This window comes from Coregonus clupeaformis, chromosome 1, assembly GCF_020615455.1.
Source record: "Coregonus clupeaformis isolate EN_2021a chromosome 1, ASM2061545v1, whole genome shotgun sequence".
Lineage (NCBI taxonomy): Eukaryota > Metazoa > Chordata > Actinopteri > Salmoniformes > Salmonidae > Coregonus > Coregonus clupeaformis.
Window position 1 is genome coordinate 34,693,234 of NC_059192.1, and position 19,700 is coordinate 34,712,933.

Consider the following 19,700-nt stretch of genomic DNA (forward strand, 5'->3'; position numbering starts at 1 on the left):
AAAAAAGCTCTTTACCTGACTCGCTTTTCAAAGATGTCTAGAAATGTGTACGCTTGGTGCTCTTGTAGGAAGCAATCACTTACATTTGACATTTTAGTCATTTAGCAGACGCTCTTATCCAGAGCGACTTACAGTTAGTGAGTGCATACATTTTCATACTGGCCCCCCGTGGGAAACGAACCCACAACCCTGGCGTTGCAAGCGCCATGCTCTACCAACTGAGCTACACTCCCCTATTGCTGACTACAAATGATCTATAACTCCCTAACTAGCAAAGGATAAGAACAAAATGTGCACACGTGGCTACATGCAGCTCTCGCTTTGATCTCAAAACATGCGGATCTACTCACGACCGCTCATGCTGTAAACACAGTCCAGTTCAAAGTAAATGGCACAGATCCATATATGGCAATGGTCTATTTGCATATAGGCCTTCTGCAGCTCTGATTGTTTTTGCCGCACCGGTCTGTGTAGAGTACTGGCTGAGTAGTGCGTGTCAATGCAATAGAATCTACAACAACATCTCTTGCATAGTTCGTTTTGTTTCGGTATGTTGCATTAAAGTGGCTAATATTGCATTGATTCGATCACAATTGCCACAGTAAAGGGAAACGTTGATGGTGTTAACAGGGAAAACTGTAGAACAGTGGTAACCAACCTTTTCTGAGTCAAGATCACTTTGAGTCAAAATGCAAGCCGAGATCTACCGCTCAGAATATTTGTTTTACATGACTTAAAAACGAAAGCCTATGCAACATCAACTAATTAAAACAGTACTGTAGCAATGAGTTTTGTGCAGTAAGCTATAGGCCCAATACCTTATCACCGCATATTGGCTTTGCTTGAATTACCCTGACAATGCATTGTTGTTCGGGCCATAAAAAATAAAAAAAAGACGTACGCTACTTGATCGCACCGGTGATAGATCTGTTGTTGTATTACTTGTGAAGCACAGCTGAGTGAGCATACATTTAAATAATGTGCTTTTTATTTTTATTTTACTGGGCTGATGGTGCCTGCATCTGATGGTCAGTCTCAGCGGAGAGAGAGAGAGCAGTAGACTGATGGTCCGCCTCTCAACATCCCTCCTCTCTCCCTTTCCTCCACTGACACTGACCAAAAAGGGACACCGTCTTCCAGATTATGGCGAAACTCAAGTCGCACCGCATGATTTCTGCCTCATGCACAAATTAATGTTGTTTAATCCTATATTCTATATTCCGTGATATTAAAAAAGACCCAAGCCGCTAATTATAACAACGCAAGCCTATCGATACACTTTCCTACTCATTCATTACTGCTGCAGTGCTTGTTGTAGTGGAAATAGAAAGAATGCGCATTTTATGGCTTATACAAGTGTTGAAAGCAGCATCTCTTTGCTGTATTCGTTGACATTCTCTCTAGTCATGGTTTTAAACGTTTTGATATCTCACAGTATCAGCTTTGCTGTAGTTTTCTTTTATGCCTGCTACGTTACTGCAGACACAGTCATCTGAGTCGTCCGATTGGCCAGCGGTAGGCCTATAGTGCACTTGATTTTCCGGTCTGCCGGGAAGGCAGAGTTTGTACCTTCAGACACGTGAAATGGTTCAAAATGACAACAGTTCGCCTACCTGGTGTGCAGGCAGCTGAATTGTTGCACCTACCGCCAACAGACAAAAATAATAATAATAGGAACACAAGGCTTTATCGTTGTGTTTTTTACAGAAATGTTTGGCGATCAACTAGGAATGCCTTGGAGATCGACCGGTCAATCGCGATCGACCGGTTGGTGACCACTGCTCTAGAAAGTTGAGTGAAGTTCAATCTCGTGCTTCTCTCTGTGGGCTGATATTTCTGCACGGCAGTCCCGGGGAGCTTCGCAGCAGTCTCAAGGCCACTGCGCGCGCGTGCATCTTAGAGGGAACATTGCACATAATGGAAATGGGACCCCAACTCATTAGAATGTATCTCTATCAATGTTCTGTGTGCGGTGGGTAGGTTTCTAATGGGGGCGTCATGCGGAGGAGGGAACATGAAGGTGGATGATGTGATGTATGAGTCGTTGGGCCTCCGCCCTCGCCACGCCTACTCTATCCTGGACGTACGGGACGTACAGGGCTACAGGTGAGAGCCGATTGGGTTACTAGTGGGAGCTGGTTTTGGCTAATTGGTCAAAAGTGTTAAGGGGGTGGGGCTATACGTTATTGGTGAGAAGGGCCATGTCTCTTTTTCAGATTCCTGTCATTGTGTCCTTTCCATTATTGCCGCGGGTAGTTGTAAGAAACTTATCGAACCCTGATAAGTGTCCTTCAGTTTTTCAGTCCCAATTCAATTGCATTTTTTTTGCTCTCTCTCTGCCGCTCAGACTACTGCGGTTGAGGAACCCATGGGGACGCTTCTCGTGGAATGGCAGCTGGTCAGACGAGTGGCCTGATTGGCCACAGCACCTCCGCCATGAGCTCATGGCCCATGGCAGCAGCGAGGGTGTCTTCTGGATAGAGTACGGAGACTTCATCAAGTAGGTCCCGTCTCAATGCACCAATGCGTCTCAATGTGTTTGTCTGTTAGTATTTCACGGAATACCGAAACTCCTGTACTTTTTTTACATTTACATTAACATTTACATCATTTAGCAGACGCTCTTATCCAGAGCGACTTACAAATTGGTGCATTCAACATATGATAGCCAGTGGGACAACCACTTGTATTTATTTTTTATAAAGTGGAGGGGGGGGTGGGGGTAGAAGGATTACTTTATACTATTCCAGGTATTCCTTAAAGATGTAGGGTTTCAAGTGTCTCCGGAAGGCGGTCAGTGACTCCGCTGTCCTAGCGTCGTGGGGGAGCTTGTTCCACCATTGGGGTGCCAGAGCAGCAAATAGCTTTGACTGTGCTGAGCGGGAACTGTGCTTCCGTAGAGGTAGGGGAGCTAGCAGGCCAGAGGTGGATGAACGTAGTGCCCTCGTTTGGGTGTAGGGTCTGATTAGAGCCTGAAGGTAAGGAGGTGCCGTTCCCCTCACAGCTCCGTAGGCAAGCACCATGGTCTTGTAGTAGATGCGAGCCTCAACTGGAAGCCAGTGGAGTGTGCGGAGGAGCGGGGTGACATGAGAGAACTTGGGAAGGTCGAACACCAGACGGGCTGCAGCGTTCTGGATAAGTTGTAGGGGTTTAATGGCACAGGCAGGGAGCCCAGCCAACAGCGAGTTGCAGTAATCCAGACGGGAGATGACAAGTGCCTGGATTAGGACCTGTGCCGCTTTCTGTGTAAGGTAGGGTCGTACTCTGCGAATGTTGTAGAGCATGAACCTGCAGGATCGGGTCACCGCTTTGATGTTAGCGGAGAACGACAGGGTGTTGTCCAGGGTCACGCCAAGGTTCTTTGCACTCTGGGAGGAGGACACAATGGAGTTGTCAACCGTGATGGCGAGATCATGAAGCGGGCAGTCCTTCCCCGGGAGGAAGAGCAGCTCCGTCTTGCTGAGGTTCAGCTTGAGGTGGTGATCCGACATCCACACTGATATGTCTGTCAGACATGCAGAGATGCGATTCGCCACCTGGTTATCAGAAGGGGGAAAGGAGAAAATTAATTGTGTGTCGTCTGCGTAGCAATGATAGGAGAGACCATGTGAGGATATGACAGCGCCAAGTGACTTGGTGTATAGAGATAATAGGAGAGGGCCTAGAACTGAGCCCTGGGGGACACCAGTGGTGAGAGCACGTGGTGCGGAGACAGATTCTCGCCACGCCACCTGGTAGGAGTGACCTGTCAGGTAGGACGCAATCCAAGAGTGAACAGCGCCGGAGATGCCCAACTCGGAGAGGGTGGAGAGGAGGATCTGATGGTTCACAGTATCAAAGGCAGCGGATAGGTCTAGAAGGATAAGAGCAGAGGAGAGAGAGTTAGCTTTAGCAGTGCGGAGAGCCTCCGTGACACAGAGAAGAGCAGTCTCAGTTGAATGACCAGTCTTGAAACCTGACTGGTTTGGATCAAGAAGGTCATTCTGAGAGAGATAGCAAGAGAGTTGGCTAGAGACGGCACGCTCAAGAGTTTTGGAGAGAAAAGAAAGAAGGGATACTGGTCTGTAGTTGTTGACATCGGATGGATCGAGTATAGGTTTTTTGAGGAGGGGTGCAACTCTCACTCTCTTGAAGACGGAAGGGACATGGCCAGCGGTCAAGGATGAGTTGATGAGCAAGGTGAGGTAAGGGAGAAGGTCTCCGGAAATGGTCTGGAGAAGAGAGGAGGGGATAGGGTCAAGCAGGCAGGTTGTTGGGCGGCTGGCCATCACAAGTCGCAAGATTTCATCTGGAGAGAGAGGGGAGAAAGAAGTCAAAGCATAGGGTAGGGCAGTGTGAGCAGGACCAGCGGTGTCATTTGACTTAATAAATGAGGATCGGATGTCGTCAACCTTCTTTTCAAAATGGTTGACGAAGTCATCCACAGAGAGGGAGGGGGAGGAGGATTCAGCAGGGAGGAGAAGGTGGCAAAGAGCTTCCTAGGGTTAGAGGCAGAGGCTTGACATTTAGAGTGGTAGAAAGTGGCTTTAGCCATGGAAACAGAGGAAGAGAATGTAGAGAGGAGGGAGTGAAAATATGACAGGTCCGCAGGGAGTCTAGTTTTCCTCCATTTACGCTCGGCTGCCCGGAGCCCTCTTCTGTGAGCTCGCAATGAGTCGTCAAGCCACGGAGCAGGAGGGGAGGACCGAGCCGGCCGGGATGATAGGGGACATAGAGAGTCAAAAGATTCAGAAAGGGAGGAGAGGAGGGTTGAGGAGGCAGAATCAGGAGATTGGAGGGAGAAGGATTTAGCAGAGAGAAGAGATGATAGGATGGAAGAGGAGAGAGTAGCGGGAGAGAGAGAGCGAAGGTTGCGACGGCACATTACCATCTGAGTAGGGGCAGAGTGAGTAGTGTTGGAGGAGAGCGAGAGAGAAAATGATACTAAGTAGTGGTCGGAGACATGGAGGGGAGTTGCAGTGAGATTAGTAGAAGAACAGCATCTAGTAAAGATGAGGTCAAGCGTATTTCTTGCCTTGTGAGTAGGGGGGGGACGGTGAGAGGGTGAGGTCAAAAGAGGAAAGGAGTGGAAAGAAGGAGGCAGAGAGAAATGAGTCAAAGGCTTAGGGAGGTTAAAGTCACCCAGAACTGTGAGGGGTGAGCCATCCTGAAAAACGGTTCGGTACTATCATTTTTGTTAGTTTAGGTACTTCTGTCAAATGTGTCTCACGGATCAACTCTGTCTATCAGCGCAGCCGATGTCCCCCTTTTAGCACTGTGCCTGCTCCACTTTGTCTGCACTGGGAGTCTGGGCTGCATCATGGGAGCTCCCCACTCATGCTGCACAGAAGTTAACACACTTGAATAATGCGACACGGCATGTAGAAATGTTGAAACTGTTAATTACTTTTTGCAAAACAATGTCCATACAGGCTAGAACACTTTACAATATGAGAAGGTACCGGTAGTTTCCAGCTTTGTAGGCACACTTTTCTTGCTAGCTTACAGCTAAAGCTATCACCAATTCACTACCCTGGTACTTTGTTTGTGATAATATGCTAACCATAATGCAAAATATGCTGATTTCAAAGCTGAATGCCACCAAAAACGTTATTAATTCACTTAATCGGTCTCTCTCTCAGGTCTCTCCCAAAGATGATGTAGGCCGTCATTGTAAATAAGAATTTGTTCTTAACTGACTTGCCTAGTTAAATAAAGGTAAAATAAAATAAATAAAAATTATCTATTGCCTCAGCCAACTGACTCTGGGCTGCCCCCCCTCTTGCCTGATGAATGATGTCATTACTTGTTAAAGAGACAGCGCACACTTTTATAAAATAAGCTACATCTATGCAAATGTTGATCAGGACAATAAAATAAGCCCCAAATGGAAGGGAAACAGATTGTTTGTCATCTGTAGCCCCATGAAATCAGCCAAAACAAGCTCAATAACTCAATGCATGCACACACTCCTATTGAATATCTATCTATTCACCTGTATTGTGGATAGGCCTAGGCTACATCTTGATTTACCCAGTTTATCAATAGAGATTTACCATTCAAATAAATGATTACCATTATGTAGTTAGATTGGTAAAAACAAAGTCAAATTGATTGTATGATTGATTCATTAATGCATACATGGCTGTCTCTGAAAAATGTTGACTTAAAAAATGTCCAATGTTAAGATGTTGAACTCAAAAGATGCCCAACAATTGAACAAAGCAGTAGCTAGGTTTATCTGTCTGAATCAAGTGCCATTCTGTGACTTTGGTTAATATGCCTTCTTTAAAAAAAAAAAGTGGTATCGTTTTGGTATTAAATATCGTGATGGTAACGTGAATCGTGATACTAAACCTGGTATCAGAATCAAAGTCAAAATTCTGGCATCGTGACAACACTACTGTCTGTCTGTCTATATACTGTATCTGAAAGAAGAGGGAAGGAACACAGTAGCTAACTCTGCTCAGCATACCGCAAGGGAAAGGGTATAGATGGGCATGGTTATTTGAATATTCAAATATCCGACTGACATTATTATTCAATTACTTGGGAGAGTATTCCTTTTTGAGAAGAAAATAAATAGGCCAATAATTATTATTTTTAAGGCGTCTGAGATATCACCTGTGACTAACGTACGTAATCAGTGTAATTTTGTAAATGGTGGATCTCTATGGCAAGACTCATCATTCACCCAAGTTTCGTCAAAATCGGCCCAGTGGTGACTGAGATATTGCGTGGGTTAGCAAAACTCATATCCCTGAGCATGTGTGCCAAATTTCATCACTCTGAGTCAAACAGATCAAGAGATATAAACATGTGCCCGTTATAACGCCACCGTGGGGTTGATATGAGACTCGAAATTGAGCTCCGGTGCATCCTGTTTCCATTGATCATCCTTGAGATGTTTCTACAAATGTCTAAAAACCAGTTTTTGCTTTGTCATTATGGGGTATTGTGTTTAGAATGATGAATAAAAATACAATTTAATTCATTTTAGAATAAGGCTGTAACGTAACAAGATGTGGAAAAAGTCAAGGGGTCTGAATACTTTCCGAAGGCACTGTATATATATTCTGTAAAACATGTACTGTATTTCGACTACCCGGATAGCCGAAAAAATATCATGATATTATTTGAATAGTGAAATCATTTCAAATGCCCATCCCTAGTAAAGGGTACATGACAAACAAATACTGAAGGGAAGTCCTCACAGCGTTTAACAGGTGTAGCCTAGTAGTTTAACTAAGAACACCACAGTAGCCCTCACTCTGGTTTCAAAGCGTTTTCTCTTCCACCTCCACCCTCTTATCCCTCTCTTCTTCTGGGAAGACGAAAGTGAGGAGCAGACAGATGACAAAGCCGGGGGGGGTGATAAAACTGTGAAAAACAGACTGAGAGGAAAAGAGGGTGAGTCAGTCACTGGTTGGGTCTCTGGGGGCGGTCGCTTTGAAGCAGAGCCATTTTTATTAGCAAGCCAAATGTTTACGTACCACAAGACGAGAGAGGGATGATTGGTAAACATACCGGAGGAGGGGGAGTAAGGTGGAGAAAGGTAAAGGGTTGGCTTTGATCTGTATAAATACATTTGAATCGTGTGTGCGTGTGAACGACTGGAATGTCAGGTCAGAGGGTGGTCTTCCGAGTTGGGTGTCTGTCAAAGTTATCGGGAAAACATCAACTTGTAAGAGAGGGAGAGGAAAGGATGTCAAGATAGCTCATGCCTTAAGAAGTCAAATGAAGGAGCTGTCTTTCAGAAGACTTTGTGCTGATCAAAGATGGGGCTTATTGGAGTATTGCCGTGAGGGTGTGTATGCATCTATGTGCTCTTTTGATACAGTATAGCTTTCACGTAAAGTTACTGTGTAGGAAGGGAGTCCTGTCATGGCATGCAGCAGCCGTGTGCATGTGTGTGAGTGTTTGTGTGTTTGTTTGTGGGCTGATGTGAACAGATGTTGCAGAGGCGCATCACAGCTTGAATTTCTAATTGGGCCTAACACAGCTACTTGTGGTGCACCACACTGCTAGTTTTAGTCAATCACACACTGCTATTAACCCTATCAAGGGACTATGGTTTTATTGTTGGCCCAGAACATCAAAATCGACAATCTTTACAGATTTCATCATATGATGTCAGCACGTGTTGTATCAAAATTCGTAGAACAGATATTGTATGTTTATTTTCTGGGCAGCTTTTCTTTGGCTCTTTGTGCCTGTGCAGTTGAAGCAGTGGTGAAACTGGCTGGGTAGTGAAGTGACTAGTGGTGATCAGTGACATCACAATTGGCTTTGAGCGACGAGTGTTATTGTGGATTAGGTTGTAAGATCACGTCCTGGTCAGGATGGAACCGACTGTTACACAGTCAGCGATTCTAACCCTGTCTGTGTATTTTTTGTGTTTCCACAGGTACTTTGACTCGGTGGACATCTGTAAGATCCACTCAGACTGGCAGGAGGTGCGGTTACAGGGCTATTTCCCCAGTAGAGCCTGTGGTCCTGTTACGGTTACTGCTCTGACCATGCTGGAGAGGACCGCGCTGGAGTTTGCTCTCTTCCAGGAGGGCAGCAGGTACTTTCTTTCTTTCTTTCTTTCTTTCTTTCTTTCTTTCTTTCTTTCTTTCTTTCTTTCTTTCTTTCTTTCTTTCTTTCTTTCTTTCTTTCTTTCTTTCTTTCTTTCTTTCTTTCTTTCTTTCTTTCTTTCTTTCTTTCTTTCTTTCTTTCTTTCTTTCTTTCTTTCTTTCTTTTGCTGACTTGCTCTCTCTCTCTCGCTCTCTCTCTCGGTCAACAGCCACCTGTTGGAATGAACAATAATCATTTAGACCATGTAAATAAACAATACAACTTTTAAACTTCTGAATCTCTATTCCCCTCCTTCCTCTAGACGGTCGGAGACGGCAGACAGCCCCCTGTTGGACCTGTGTATCATGGTGTTCAGAGCATCGTTTGGCAATGGCAACAAGCTGACCCTGGGCAGGCTGCTGGCCCACAGCAAGCGGGCCGTCAAGAAGTTTGTGGGCTGCGACGTGATGTTGGAGCCGGGCGAGTACGCCGTGGTGTGTTGCGCCTTTAACCACTGGCAGATGAACGTCAGCGGAGTGGGGTCGCCCACACCAGGTACAAACACACACACACACACACATACACATATACAGTATTACAGTATATCCCTCTACCGATTGGCATGAATGGATGGTAGAGGAGTACCGCCCACACTAGCTTCACACACAAACACACACAATTACATTTACATTTACATTCACACATACACATCAACATTCTCACACCTATTCAAACACAACTGACACATTCATGATATGCATGTGTCATCTCATAGTACGAATGTGTCAGCTGTGTTTGAATATGTGTGTGAGCAGCCGGTAAAGCATTCAATAAGGAGAATATGCCTATGGACTGATTCATCTATGATAGACTCACATGGTAGAGGTCTTCATGGGTCCAAAAGGTTGGACCCATTCCGAAATGGAACTGGGGCATTCCCACCCGAACCCAATATGCATAAATACATTTTTAAAATATAGAGACCCACTCCGAACGGACCCGAGGACAACTAGACCTGTTCCGTATAGACCTGGTGGGATCCAGACTCCGAGTGAGAGAAGCAGGAGAAAAGTCAGTTTTTAAGCTACTTTATTAACCAGAGCTGATAAAGCGCTAGAGGAGGGAGAGAGATGGGCCGCTCTAGCAGGGAGCGACGAAAAACAGCAACCAGCCAAGCCGACTTTGCTGCTTTCATGACTTTCTGGAATACCCCTCTGTAGTTAACCTGCTAGCTTCTGGATTGAACTTTGTCTTTCAAATGAGGGAACAGAAAACAAAATGGAGGAGAAGAGGAAATTCAGCGACTTGGAGGGCAGTGGAAGTTGATACAAACACTTCTTTATTGATAAAACCAATGTTTTGGCCCTTAGCCTTCATCAGGGTTTTAGTAAGGCTTTTATACATTTCACATGGCTTTCTATGGGTTCATGGACCAATCACAATGGAATCTTGTCTTCTCTTAGTGTCGAGCCCAACCAGTGCACGGCGTCCCAACCAGGACTTCCCAGGGTACATCCTGGCCATCTACAGCTCCCGTCAGGTGATGGTGGAGCAGGTGGAGGCTACCTCTACCACGCTGGCCGACGCCATCATCCTACTAACCGAGAACAAGGGGGAGCGACACGAGGTGAGGGGCATGGACACATACACACTCACAGAGAGAGATGCACACAGTGAGAGACACACACACACACTCGGAGACACACACATTGTAGTCCTCCTGATCGGCAACAAGGGAGAGGGTTGAGGAAGAGGGGTGAGCCACACACACACACCAAAAAAACAATTGTTTTTCATCCTCCTTAACCTAGAACAAAGACTGTTTGTGAGAGTGTATGTATGTCCCACACACACAGTGGACAGTGGAGACTGGCACACACACACACACACACATACACACACACTCTCATGGACACACACCAAACAAGGCTAGAGTAAGGAAGAGAATGTGGGTGGATGCGAGTTGGATGCACAAATCAAGTATCTGTTCTACATTCACACACTTCTGCCTGTCTGAAAGGGTCTGTCATGTTTCCAGGTATTTGAGGGGGACGGCGGGGCTTTTAAATGTAAGCGATACTCTGTTAAATGATTCAGTTTTCCAACTCTGAATCTACTATCCACAGAAGGTGACCAACAGCTTTGGAAACATTCAAGGCAGCATGAATGTTCCACTGCTGGGGTAAAAACATGGGTTACACTTCCTACTGTATGTGGAGCCTTGCGTTTCTCGAAAGTAGTAGGCAGAGGGAATATTTATAGAGACTGGTTCGTTAAACTATTGCGTAACCCTGTCATATTATGTATATATTATGATGTAGTAACAGGCTGTGTGTCTGTCTGTGTCTGTCTGCGTGTCTGTCTCTCTCTTTATCTGTGTATGTAGGGTCGCGAGGGTATGACATGCTACTACCTGACCCACGGCTGGGCGGGGCTGATCGTGGTGGTGGAGAACCGCCACCCCAAGTACTACCTCCACGTGTCATGTGACTGTACAGACAGCTTCAACGTGGTGTCCACCCGCGGCAGCCTTAAGACCATCGACAGTGTACCGCCACTGCACAGGTACTGCACACCACACAGTACATTGTTTTAAGGGCCTATTTAGAGAGTAAACTCACACACCTTAACTTGCTACCAGGTACACGGAGAAGAAAGTGTACTAAATAAAATAAAATAAACTAGAGCACATTTAATTTGTATACAGGCCTATATACCACTGTTGAAGACAGAAATTATTAATGACCGTGTTTTTTAACAGTGTTTACTTGCAGTCGTATACTTAATTGTTACAGTTGAAGTTTACATACTTAGGTTGGAGTCATTAAAACTCGTTTTTCAACCACTCCACAAATGTCTTGTTAACAAACTATAGTTTTGGCAAGTCGGTTAGGACATCTACTTTGTGCATGACATAAGTCATTTTTCCAACAATTGTTTACAGATTATTTCACTTATAATTCACTGTATCACAATTCCAGTGGGTCAGAAATGTACATACACCAAGTTGACTGTGCCTTTAAACAGCTTGGAAAATTCCAGAAAATGATGTCATGGCTTTAGAAGCTTCTGATAGGCTAATTGACATAATTTGAGTCAATTGGAGGTGTACCTGTGGATGTATTGCAAGGCCTACCTTCAAACTCAGTGCCTCTTTGCTTGACATCATGGGAAAATCAAAAGAAATCAGCCAAGACCTCAGAAAAAAATGGTAGACCTCCACAAGTCTGGTTCATCCTTGGGAGCAATTTCCAAATGCCTGAAGGTACCACGTTCATCTGTAAAAACAATAGTACGCAAGTACAAACACCATGGGACCATGCAGCTGTCATACCGCTCAGGAAGGAGACGTGTTCTGTCTCCTAGAGATGAACGTACTTTGGTGCGAAAAGTGCAAATCAATCCCAGAACAACAGCAAAGGACCTTGTGAAGATTCAGGAGGAAACAGGTACAAAAGTATCTATATCCACAGTAAAACGAGTCCTATATCGACATAACCTGAAAGGCCGCTCAGCAAGGAAGAAGCCACTGCTCCAAAACCGCCATAAAAAAGCCAGACTACGGTTTGCAACTGCACAAGGGGACAAAGATCGTACTTTTTGGAGAAATGTCCTCTGGTCTGATGAAACAGAAATGGAACTGTTTGGCCATAATGACCATCGTTATGTTTGGAGGAAAAAGGGGAGAGCTTGCAAGCCGAAGAACACCATCCCAACCGTGAAGCACGGGGGTGGTAGCATCATGCTGTGGGGGTGCTTTGCTGCAGGAGGGACTGGTGCACTTCACAAACTAGATGGGATCATGAGGAAGGAAAATTATGTGGATATATTGAAGCAACATCTCAAGACATCAGTCAGGAAATGAAAGCTTGGTCGCAAATGGGTCTTCAAAATGGACAACGACCCCAAGCATACTTCCGAAGTTGTGGCAAAATGGCTTAAGGACAACAAAGTCAAGATATTGGAGTGGCCATCACAAAGCCCTGACCTCAATCCTATAGAAAATTTGTGGGCAGAACTGAAAAAGCGTGTGCGAGCAAGGAGGCCTACAAACCTGACTCAGTTAAACCAGCTCTGTCAGGAGGAATGGGTCAATATTCACCCAACTTATTGTGGGAAGCTTGTGGAAGGCTACCCAAAACATTTGACCCAAGTTAAACAATTTATAGGCAATGCTACCAAAAACGAATTGAGTGTATGTCAACTTCTGACCCACTGGGAATGTGATGAAAGAAATAAAAGCTGAAATAAATAATTCTCTCTACTATTATTCTGACATTTCACATTCTTAAGATAAAGTGGTGATCCTAACTGACCTAAGACAGGGAATTTTTACTAGGATTAAATGTCAGGAATTGTGAAAAACGGATACAATTATATTAAAAACTGCAAACATTCCTCTCCACCCAATGGCAAAATGTGTAAAATTGCAGGAAATTAGCAGGAAAACAGCTCATTTTCCACTCTGCCCCATGGCTAAATTAGTAGAATTGCATGAAATTAGTTATAAAATTGCTAAATCTTCTCTACACCCCATGGCAAATGTGTAAAATTGCACGAAATTAACTATAAAACGTTTAAAAAAATGATATGGATGTGGGTACGCAGACCTGCGAGCAACTGCGGCCCCTCATGACGAGTTCAGATTTTTTTGTGGCCCCCACCCTGATCAATGTTGCCCATCCCTGATTTACACTGAGTATACAAAACATTAAGAGCACCTTCCTAATATTGAGTTGCACCCCCTTTTTCCCTCAGAACAGCCTCAATTCGTCGGGGCATGGACTCTAAAAGGTATCGAAAGCGTTCCACAAGGATGCTGGTCCATGTTGACTCCAATGCTTCCCACAGTTGTGTCAAGTTGGCTGGATGTCCTTTGGGTGGTGGACCATTCTTGATACACACGGAAAACTGTTGAGTGTGAAAAACCCAGCAGCGTTGCAGTTCTTGACACACTTTAACCGATGCGTCTGGCACCTACTACCATACCCCGTTCGAAGGCACTTACATTTTTTACCTTGCCCATTCTCCCTCTGAATGGCACACATATACAATCCATGTCTCAATTGTCTCAATACTTAAAAATACTTATTTAACCTGTCTCTTCCCCTTCATCTACACTGATTGAAGTGGATTTAACAGGTGACATCAATAAGGGATCATAGCTTTCACCTGGATTCACCTGGTCAGTCTGTCATGGAAAGAGCAGGTGTCCTTAATGTTTTGTACAGTCAGGGTATATACCACATCATTCTGCTGAGGACAGTCTTGCGTGAATGCATGACCATGTTTCCTGACTGTGTTATCTGACTTTGTCTCCCCCTGCAGGCAGGTGCTGGTGGTGCTATCCCAGCTGGAGGGCAACGCAGGCTTTTCCATCACCCACCGGCTGGCCCACCGTAAGGCCGCCCAGGCCTCCCTAGGGGACTGGACCCCCACCAAGGCCACGCACAGCCCCCAGCTCACCCCCGACATCGACGGCCTACACCGGCCACGGCCCCTATGACCACGGCCCCCCCCTCACACACACAAACACACACAAGCTGATGATACACACGTTGACACGCGTACGCGAACACATACGTACGGAAAGCAGGGGCTGTGTGACGCTGGAATAAACACATATGGATAGAGGGAGGAGACATCCGTGGGAAGGATGACTGGCGGTTTCGTGCGCTTCATCTTCTTCCTCCTCAATCCCTGAATGATGAGGACTCAATCCTGCCAAAACACCTCGATCCAGTTGGGAAGGAGGAGAGGGGAGTGGGTGGATGTGATGGGAGATGAGGGACCCCTCCCAGGTGAAGTCAGTGTTTCTGGGTGACTGGAGGGGTCCTGAGCCTGAGACCCTCCAACCTCCAACCAACCAGGAAGGATTCTAGATCTCACCTCGTCAACTACAACACTGTACTGTTTTTCTGTCAATGGACCAGGGATGTTACACAGACAGACACCCTGACCAGAACAGAACAGCGCCCGTTCTTTCTCTAACCCCCAACCGATGTCAACGAACGCCCAGGAACACTGACTGTTGACCCCACATCCCAAAGGTTAAATGTCATTCAGAGGTCAGGGTGGAGTGCTGTAACTACTGAGCCACCTGGTGGCTGTTCCCCAACTGAGCCAATCCACCACACTGACCTGACCACCTGACCCCACTGTTCTTGGTCTATGGACCCACCCCACCATACTCAAGGTAGAAGTTGCCTTGAGCTGATCTAGGATCAGCTTCCCCTCCTCAAAGCCTAACCTTTTTCATTGGCAGAACTGCAAAAATGTACCTTAGATCAGCATCTGGGCCTAGGGGAAACTTCGTCCTACTCCCAATAGGCGCAGCTGTGTGAGGTTTAGTTTGGGATGGGGATGGAGGGGAGAGTTAGGTGCTCTCTCCCCCAAGCCCCCTGTCCTGCCTCCCGTACCCTGCACCTTTGGAGCTGTCAACTATCAACAGGATGGGGAGGGGGGGTACAATTCTTCCCCCGTACTCCACACCATGGTACTATGTGAGCCAAACCCGACGAGCGATTTTACCACAGTCATTTACATTTTTAAAGATGTTTTATTGTCTTTCTTTGGTCTGCGTTTTGTACGTGTGCTGGAATCGTTTAACAAGCCATCTAGGTTACCATCTCTCTATCCGTCTCCTCTGTCTTTCTGTCGGTCAACCCCTGTTTCTCTGCTGTTGAAATGCTGTGTTATTATTTCTCAAACGCAAGTCAAAGCCTATCCACCTCAGATATAAGCTGGACTCTGACTCCGTTACAAAGAAAAATGTCAAATCAATGTGTATCATAGACAGCTGTACTGTACGGGACATATAGCATAACTGGAATCTTCAAGTTGTTGCATCTCGCTGTTTTAACTCGACATGCTGTCGTTTGTTATCCATGCGGTCCATCACTCGACAGGTTTGGGAAGGTAGCTGCTTTTCTTCCATGACGTTGGAGCTGTTGTTTTTGAGTATAGAGGGAGAGAAAGAGCTTGTGGTCCAGATCTGTGTCATCAGCAGTTTTTTTTTTTTTTTTTACATAGTTGTCTCTCTGGCTGTTTCAGCAAATCTGGTCAATATTATCTGGGTGTCGAGAAAGAGGGAGTGTAACCTCTTAACCTCTAGTTTCTCTCTTTCTCTTTCTTCCTCGTCTTACTTTCTCCCTCAGTTCAGTGATCAATGCCGAAGGAGGCAAGAGATCATTTTCTCCCTGAGGTTGATTGACTTTGCACATTCAGTCAGCCTGTCTGCTCACATTTGGTACATCAAGTCTCGCTCCAGCATCAACATCAACTCTTCAGATACACAAAGCTGGTTAAAGTCCTGTTGGGAAAATACAACAGTGGAGGTCAGTGGATCACTGTCATATTAAAGTCTCCATTGTCGGTCTACCTGAAATGTTGGTCTGTCTTCTCCTTAAAGTGGAGACTACTAAGTAAGGGAATACTTGAGGAAGCCATGATTGTTTGGATAGTGAGTTTAGTTTACAGTGCATTTGATGGGGTAGACCTGTGTCGTATTCATTATTCACCAGATGGAAGAAAATGGACTGAAACGGGGAGGGACTACCTGGACTTGTCCAATAAGAAATGGTCATTTCCATTTTAAATGTTTTTCATTGCTTGCCCTAATGAACAGGATGTTGAAGAGGAAGTGAGTGTGTTTTAAAGGTGGAGGAGTTGTGAGAGCATTTAGTTAGTTTGGTCCGTCAGCCTTCGACAACAGAGCATCTGGACTGCTGTCCCTAAGGGACGCCGCAAAAGCACATTAGAGAACAAATTCTGCTTTTTAATAACGAATGAGATTTTATTGGACATACACACAGACACAGACACGCACACAAACACACACAAACACAGACACACAATTCCTCTCTCTCACACACACACACACACACACATGCGCACACACACAGACACTGACACACACACACACACACACAAACATACATACACTGAAGAGGCCCCTGAGAAATGTAGATGTGAGGGCAGAATGTAGCGGTTTCTTCCCTCTCCGGCAATCTTGGAGCATTGTGTGCCATATTTCCCAGGATGCACAGGGAGCAGTGAGGGATGTGAGTGATGTCACAACTGTTATTCATGCTTTACGCCGGAGCCATCAGACTTCTAGCCTGGTTGACAATGCAGTGAGTGTTCAGTCTGATTTAACCAGGCTGTCAGACTTCACCAAGACAACAAAAATCCCTCATTTTAAACTGAAACAATTAACTCGCTCCATCTCCTGTCAGAGGTTGACAGAGGAGGAAATCCTTAAACACGACACCGTCTTAGCTCGCTGAGGTGTGGGAGATTTCTTGGGAGTTAAGTGAAATAACTTAAGATGTAACTTAAGTCTAAGTTAAGGCAGAACTATAAATCTCTCTTTTCTGTAATAAAATGAATTGGGAAAACATGAAAAAAAAGTTTGGGGGTGCACTCGAAAGATGATTTGTTTAGGGTATTGTTTTTCTTTGGATGTAATGATTTGCATAAATACTTGACCTTCCTTTGCATGTGTTCGAATGTAGTGTCCCCACAAAATAATGGAATTATGGAATAAGACCTTGAGCTGACGATGATGTCATACATATGACAGTTTTGACACCACTCATGACAAATAGATAGCCTGACAACGTCATGATACATGCTGTCTTGTGCAATGCAACCACTTCTAACTTGTTGGATAGCCAACTAGTAGCATATTTCATGACAGTGTCATCAAGTACTGTATGCATTATGACCATAATATAGTTCAAGTAGTCCGCTGTTTTAGTCAAAGTCTAACATGTACCGGAACACTTTCAGGAGAATGACGGTTCGCTCTCTGTGATTGCAGCTAAGTAGCTGTCCATTCTGTGTGTTATTCATTTGTTATTGTTAAAATGATTTGATCAAAGCACAAGAGAACCTGCTGTATCGCAAATGTAAAACGTGTGCAAGTAAGATGAGATGCATGCGTATGAGTGTGTAAACTGCAGATATGATAAGTACTGCCTGAGTGAACGATCCCATTGGTTGATAGGTGACAGAAAAGGGAATGTTTATATATTTTTGCCCAGTGGGACTGGCTTTTGTCGGAAACTGAAACCTGCACTGAAAAATACCTGAAATCAAAGGCACCTCAAATGTCAGCGTCATGAGGCTCTGTGACTTCACTTTACATGTTGTGTGCTTACATTTCGTTTTTTTTTTTTTGTTATATATGTTTTTATTGTTCTCTTTATGTTGTTCCTGTGGATAATTCTATTCATCTCGTGTTGAGTTGTGGTGGTGGTGACTCTTCCTGGCGGTAGGGGTTCCATGTGATATTCAGTAGGGGGCTATGGCCATTCACAGTCCATAGCCAACAGCCTCTGTCTAACTATCTGGTTCTCTTTGTAAACTGTACAGACTCCAGTGCTATAATCCACCTCAACCGACACAGTGAACCAACTGTTTTACCTTGATAAAATCAAATCAAATCCAACATAATGCTGTAACAGAAAATTGAATTCTTATTTGGGCAGGAATGTGATATATAGAGTATTTTATTGATTTTGTGGGGAAATATATGAGTATATGTATAAAAACCTATGTATGTTTAATTTTCAATCTCAGGTTCCAATGGACCAAATAAAGTTTTTTTAAATAAAAAAATACAATTGTTCATTTCTTAATATGCCCTTCACTTATGTATCTGCTTTCTCTTCTAACTACTCTACTGTTCAATCAGAGAGTACAGGTAGTCAAAATGTCTGCATTCATTGTAAATTTGGCTACAGTATGTTTATAGCATATGGACAGTTCTTGACAACCTTATGTCAATAGTATTCTCTGTTTTTATTGGCCACAGCTGGAAGTTATGTGAACTATGCTCTTCAGTGTCAGTTTCCCTACTCATCTTCCCTGGTGCTCTGTCCTTACTTCCTCTGTCCAGCAGAGAGCACCTCAGCTTGTGAGGCTGGTGCAGGGCAGAGGAACGTGCCTTGATAATCAAGAAGCATATGTCAGACTCCCTGTGACATCACCCAGAACCCCTTCCCAAACCAACTAACCCCTTAACAACCCCCCTACCGTCTACCCCTTTCAACCTGTATTTCACTTAACCTTCTTTTGTTTTTAAAGCGACTTTGAGATTCTACTTGTAATGAAAAGTGCTATATAAAATAAATATACACTACCGGTCAAATGTTTTAGAACACCTACTCATTCAAGGGTTTTTCTTTATTTTTACTATTTTCTACATTGTAGAATAATAGTGAAGACATCAAAACTATGAAATAACACATGTGGAATCATGTAGTAACCAAAAGAGTGTTAAACAAATCAAAATATATTTTATATTTGAGATTCTTCAAATAGCCACCCTTTGCCTTGATGACAGCTTTGCACACTCTTGGCATTCTCTCAACCAGCTTCATGAGGTAGTCACCTGGAATGAATTTCAATTAACAGGTGTTCCTTCTTAAAAGTTAATTTGTGGAATTTATTTCCTTCTTAATGCGTTTGAGCCAATCAGTTGTGTTGTGACAAGGTAGGGTGGGTATACAGAAGATAGCCCTATTTGGTAAAAGACCAAGTCCATATTATGGCAAGAACAGCTCAAATAAGCAAAGAGAAACGACAGTCCATCATTACTTTAAGACATGAAGGTCAGTCAATACGGAACATTTCAAGAACTTTGAAAGTTTCTTCAAGTGCAGTCACAAAAACCATCAAGCACTATGATTAAACTGGCTCTCATGAGGACTGCCACAGGAATGGAAGACCCAGAGTTAGCTCTGCTGCAGAGGATAAGTTCATTAGATTTACCAGCCTCAGAAATTGCAGCCCAAATAAATGCTTCACAGAGTTCAAGTAACAGACACATCTCAACATCAACTGTTCAAAGGAGACTGTGTGAATCAGGCCTTCATGGTTGAATTGCTGCAAAGAAACCACTACTAAAGGACACCAATAAGAAGAAGAGACTTGCTTGGGCCAAGAAACATGAGCAATGGACATTAGACCGGTGGAAATTTGTCCTTTGGTCTGGAGTCCAAATTTGAGATTTTTGGTTCCAACCGCTGTGTCTTTGTGAGACGTGGTGTGGGTGAACGGATTATCTCTGCATGTGTATTTCCCACCGTAAAGCATGGAGGAGGAGGTGTTATGGTGTGGGGGTGCTTTGCTGGTGACACTGTGATTTATATAGA

General features: G+C 44.4%; 1 protein-coding gene across 2 annotated transcripts in view; it reads left to right on the forward strand.

The window, feature by feature from the left end:
• The window catches only part of capn15 (calpain 15), a 71,367-nt gene extending 56,071 nt beyond the window's left edge, over nt 1–15,296 (forward strand). For both annotated transcript variants that reach the window (XM_045220781.1, XM_041877226.2), the window contains 7 exons: nt 1,981–2,106; nt 2,348–2,500; nt 8,387–8,548; nt 8,861–9,093; nt 10,002–10,165; nt 10,925–11,103; nt 13,867–15,296. In XM_045220781.1, coding sequence (XP_045076716.1) covers nt 1,981–2,106; nt 2,348–2,500; nt 8,387–8,548; nt 8,861–9,093; nt 10,002–10,165; nt 10,925–11,103; nt 13,867–14,044 — 1,195 coding nt within the window. In that variant the 3' untranslated portion in view covers nt 14,045–15,296. The remainder of the gene's footprint in view (nt 1–1,980; nt 2,107–2,347; nt 2,501–8,386; nt 8,549–8,860; nt 9,094–10,001; nt 10,166–10,924; nt 11,104–13,866) is intronic.
• Nucleotides 15,297–19,700: the final 4,404 nt, after the last annotated feature.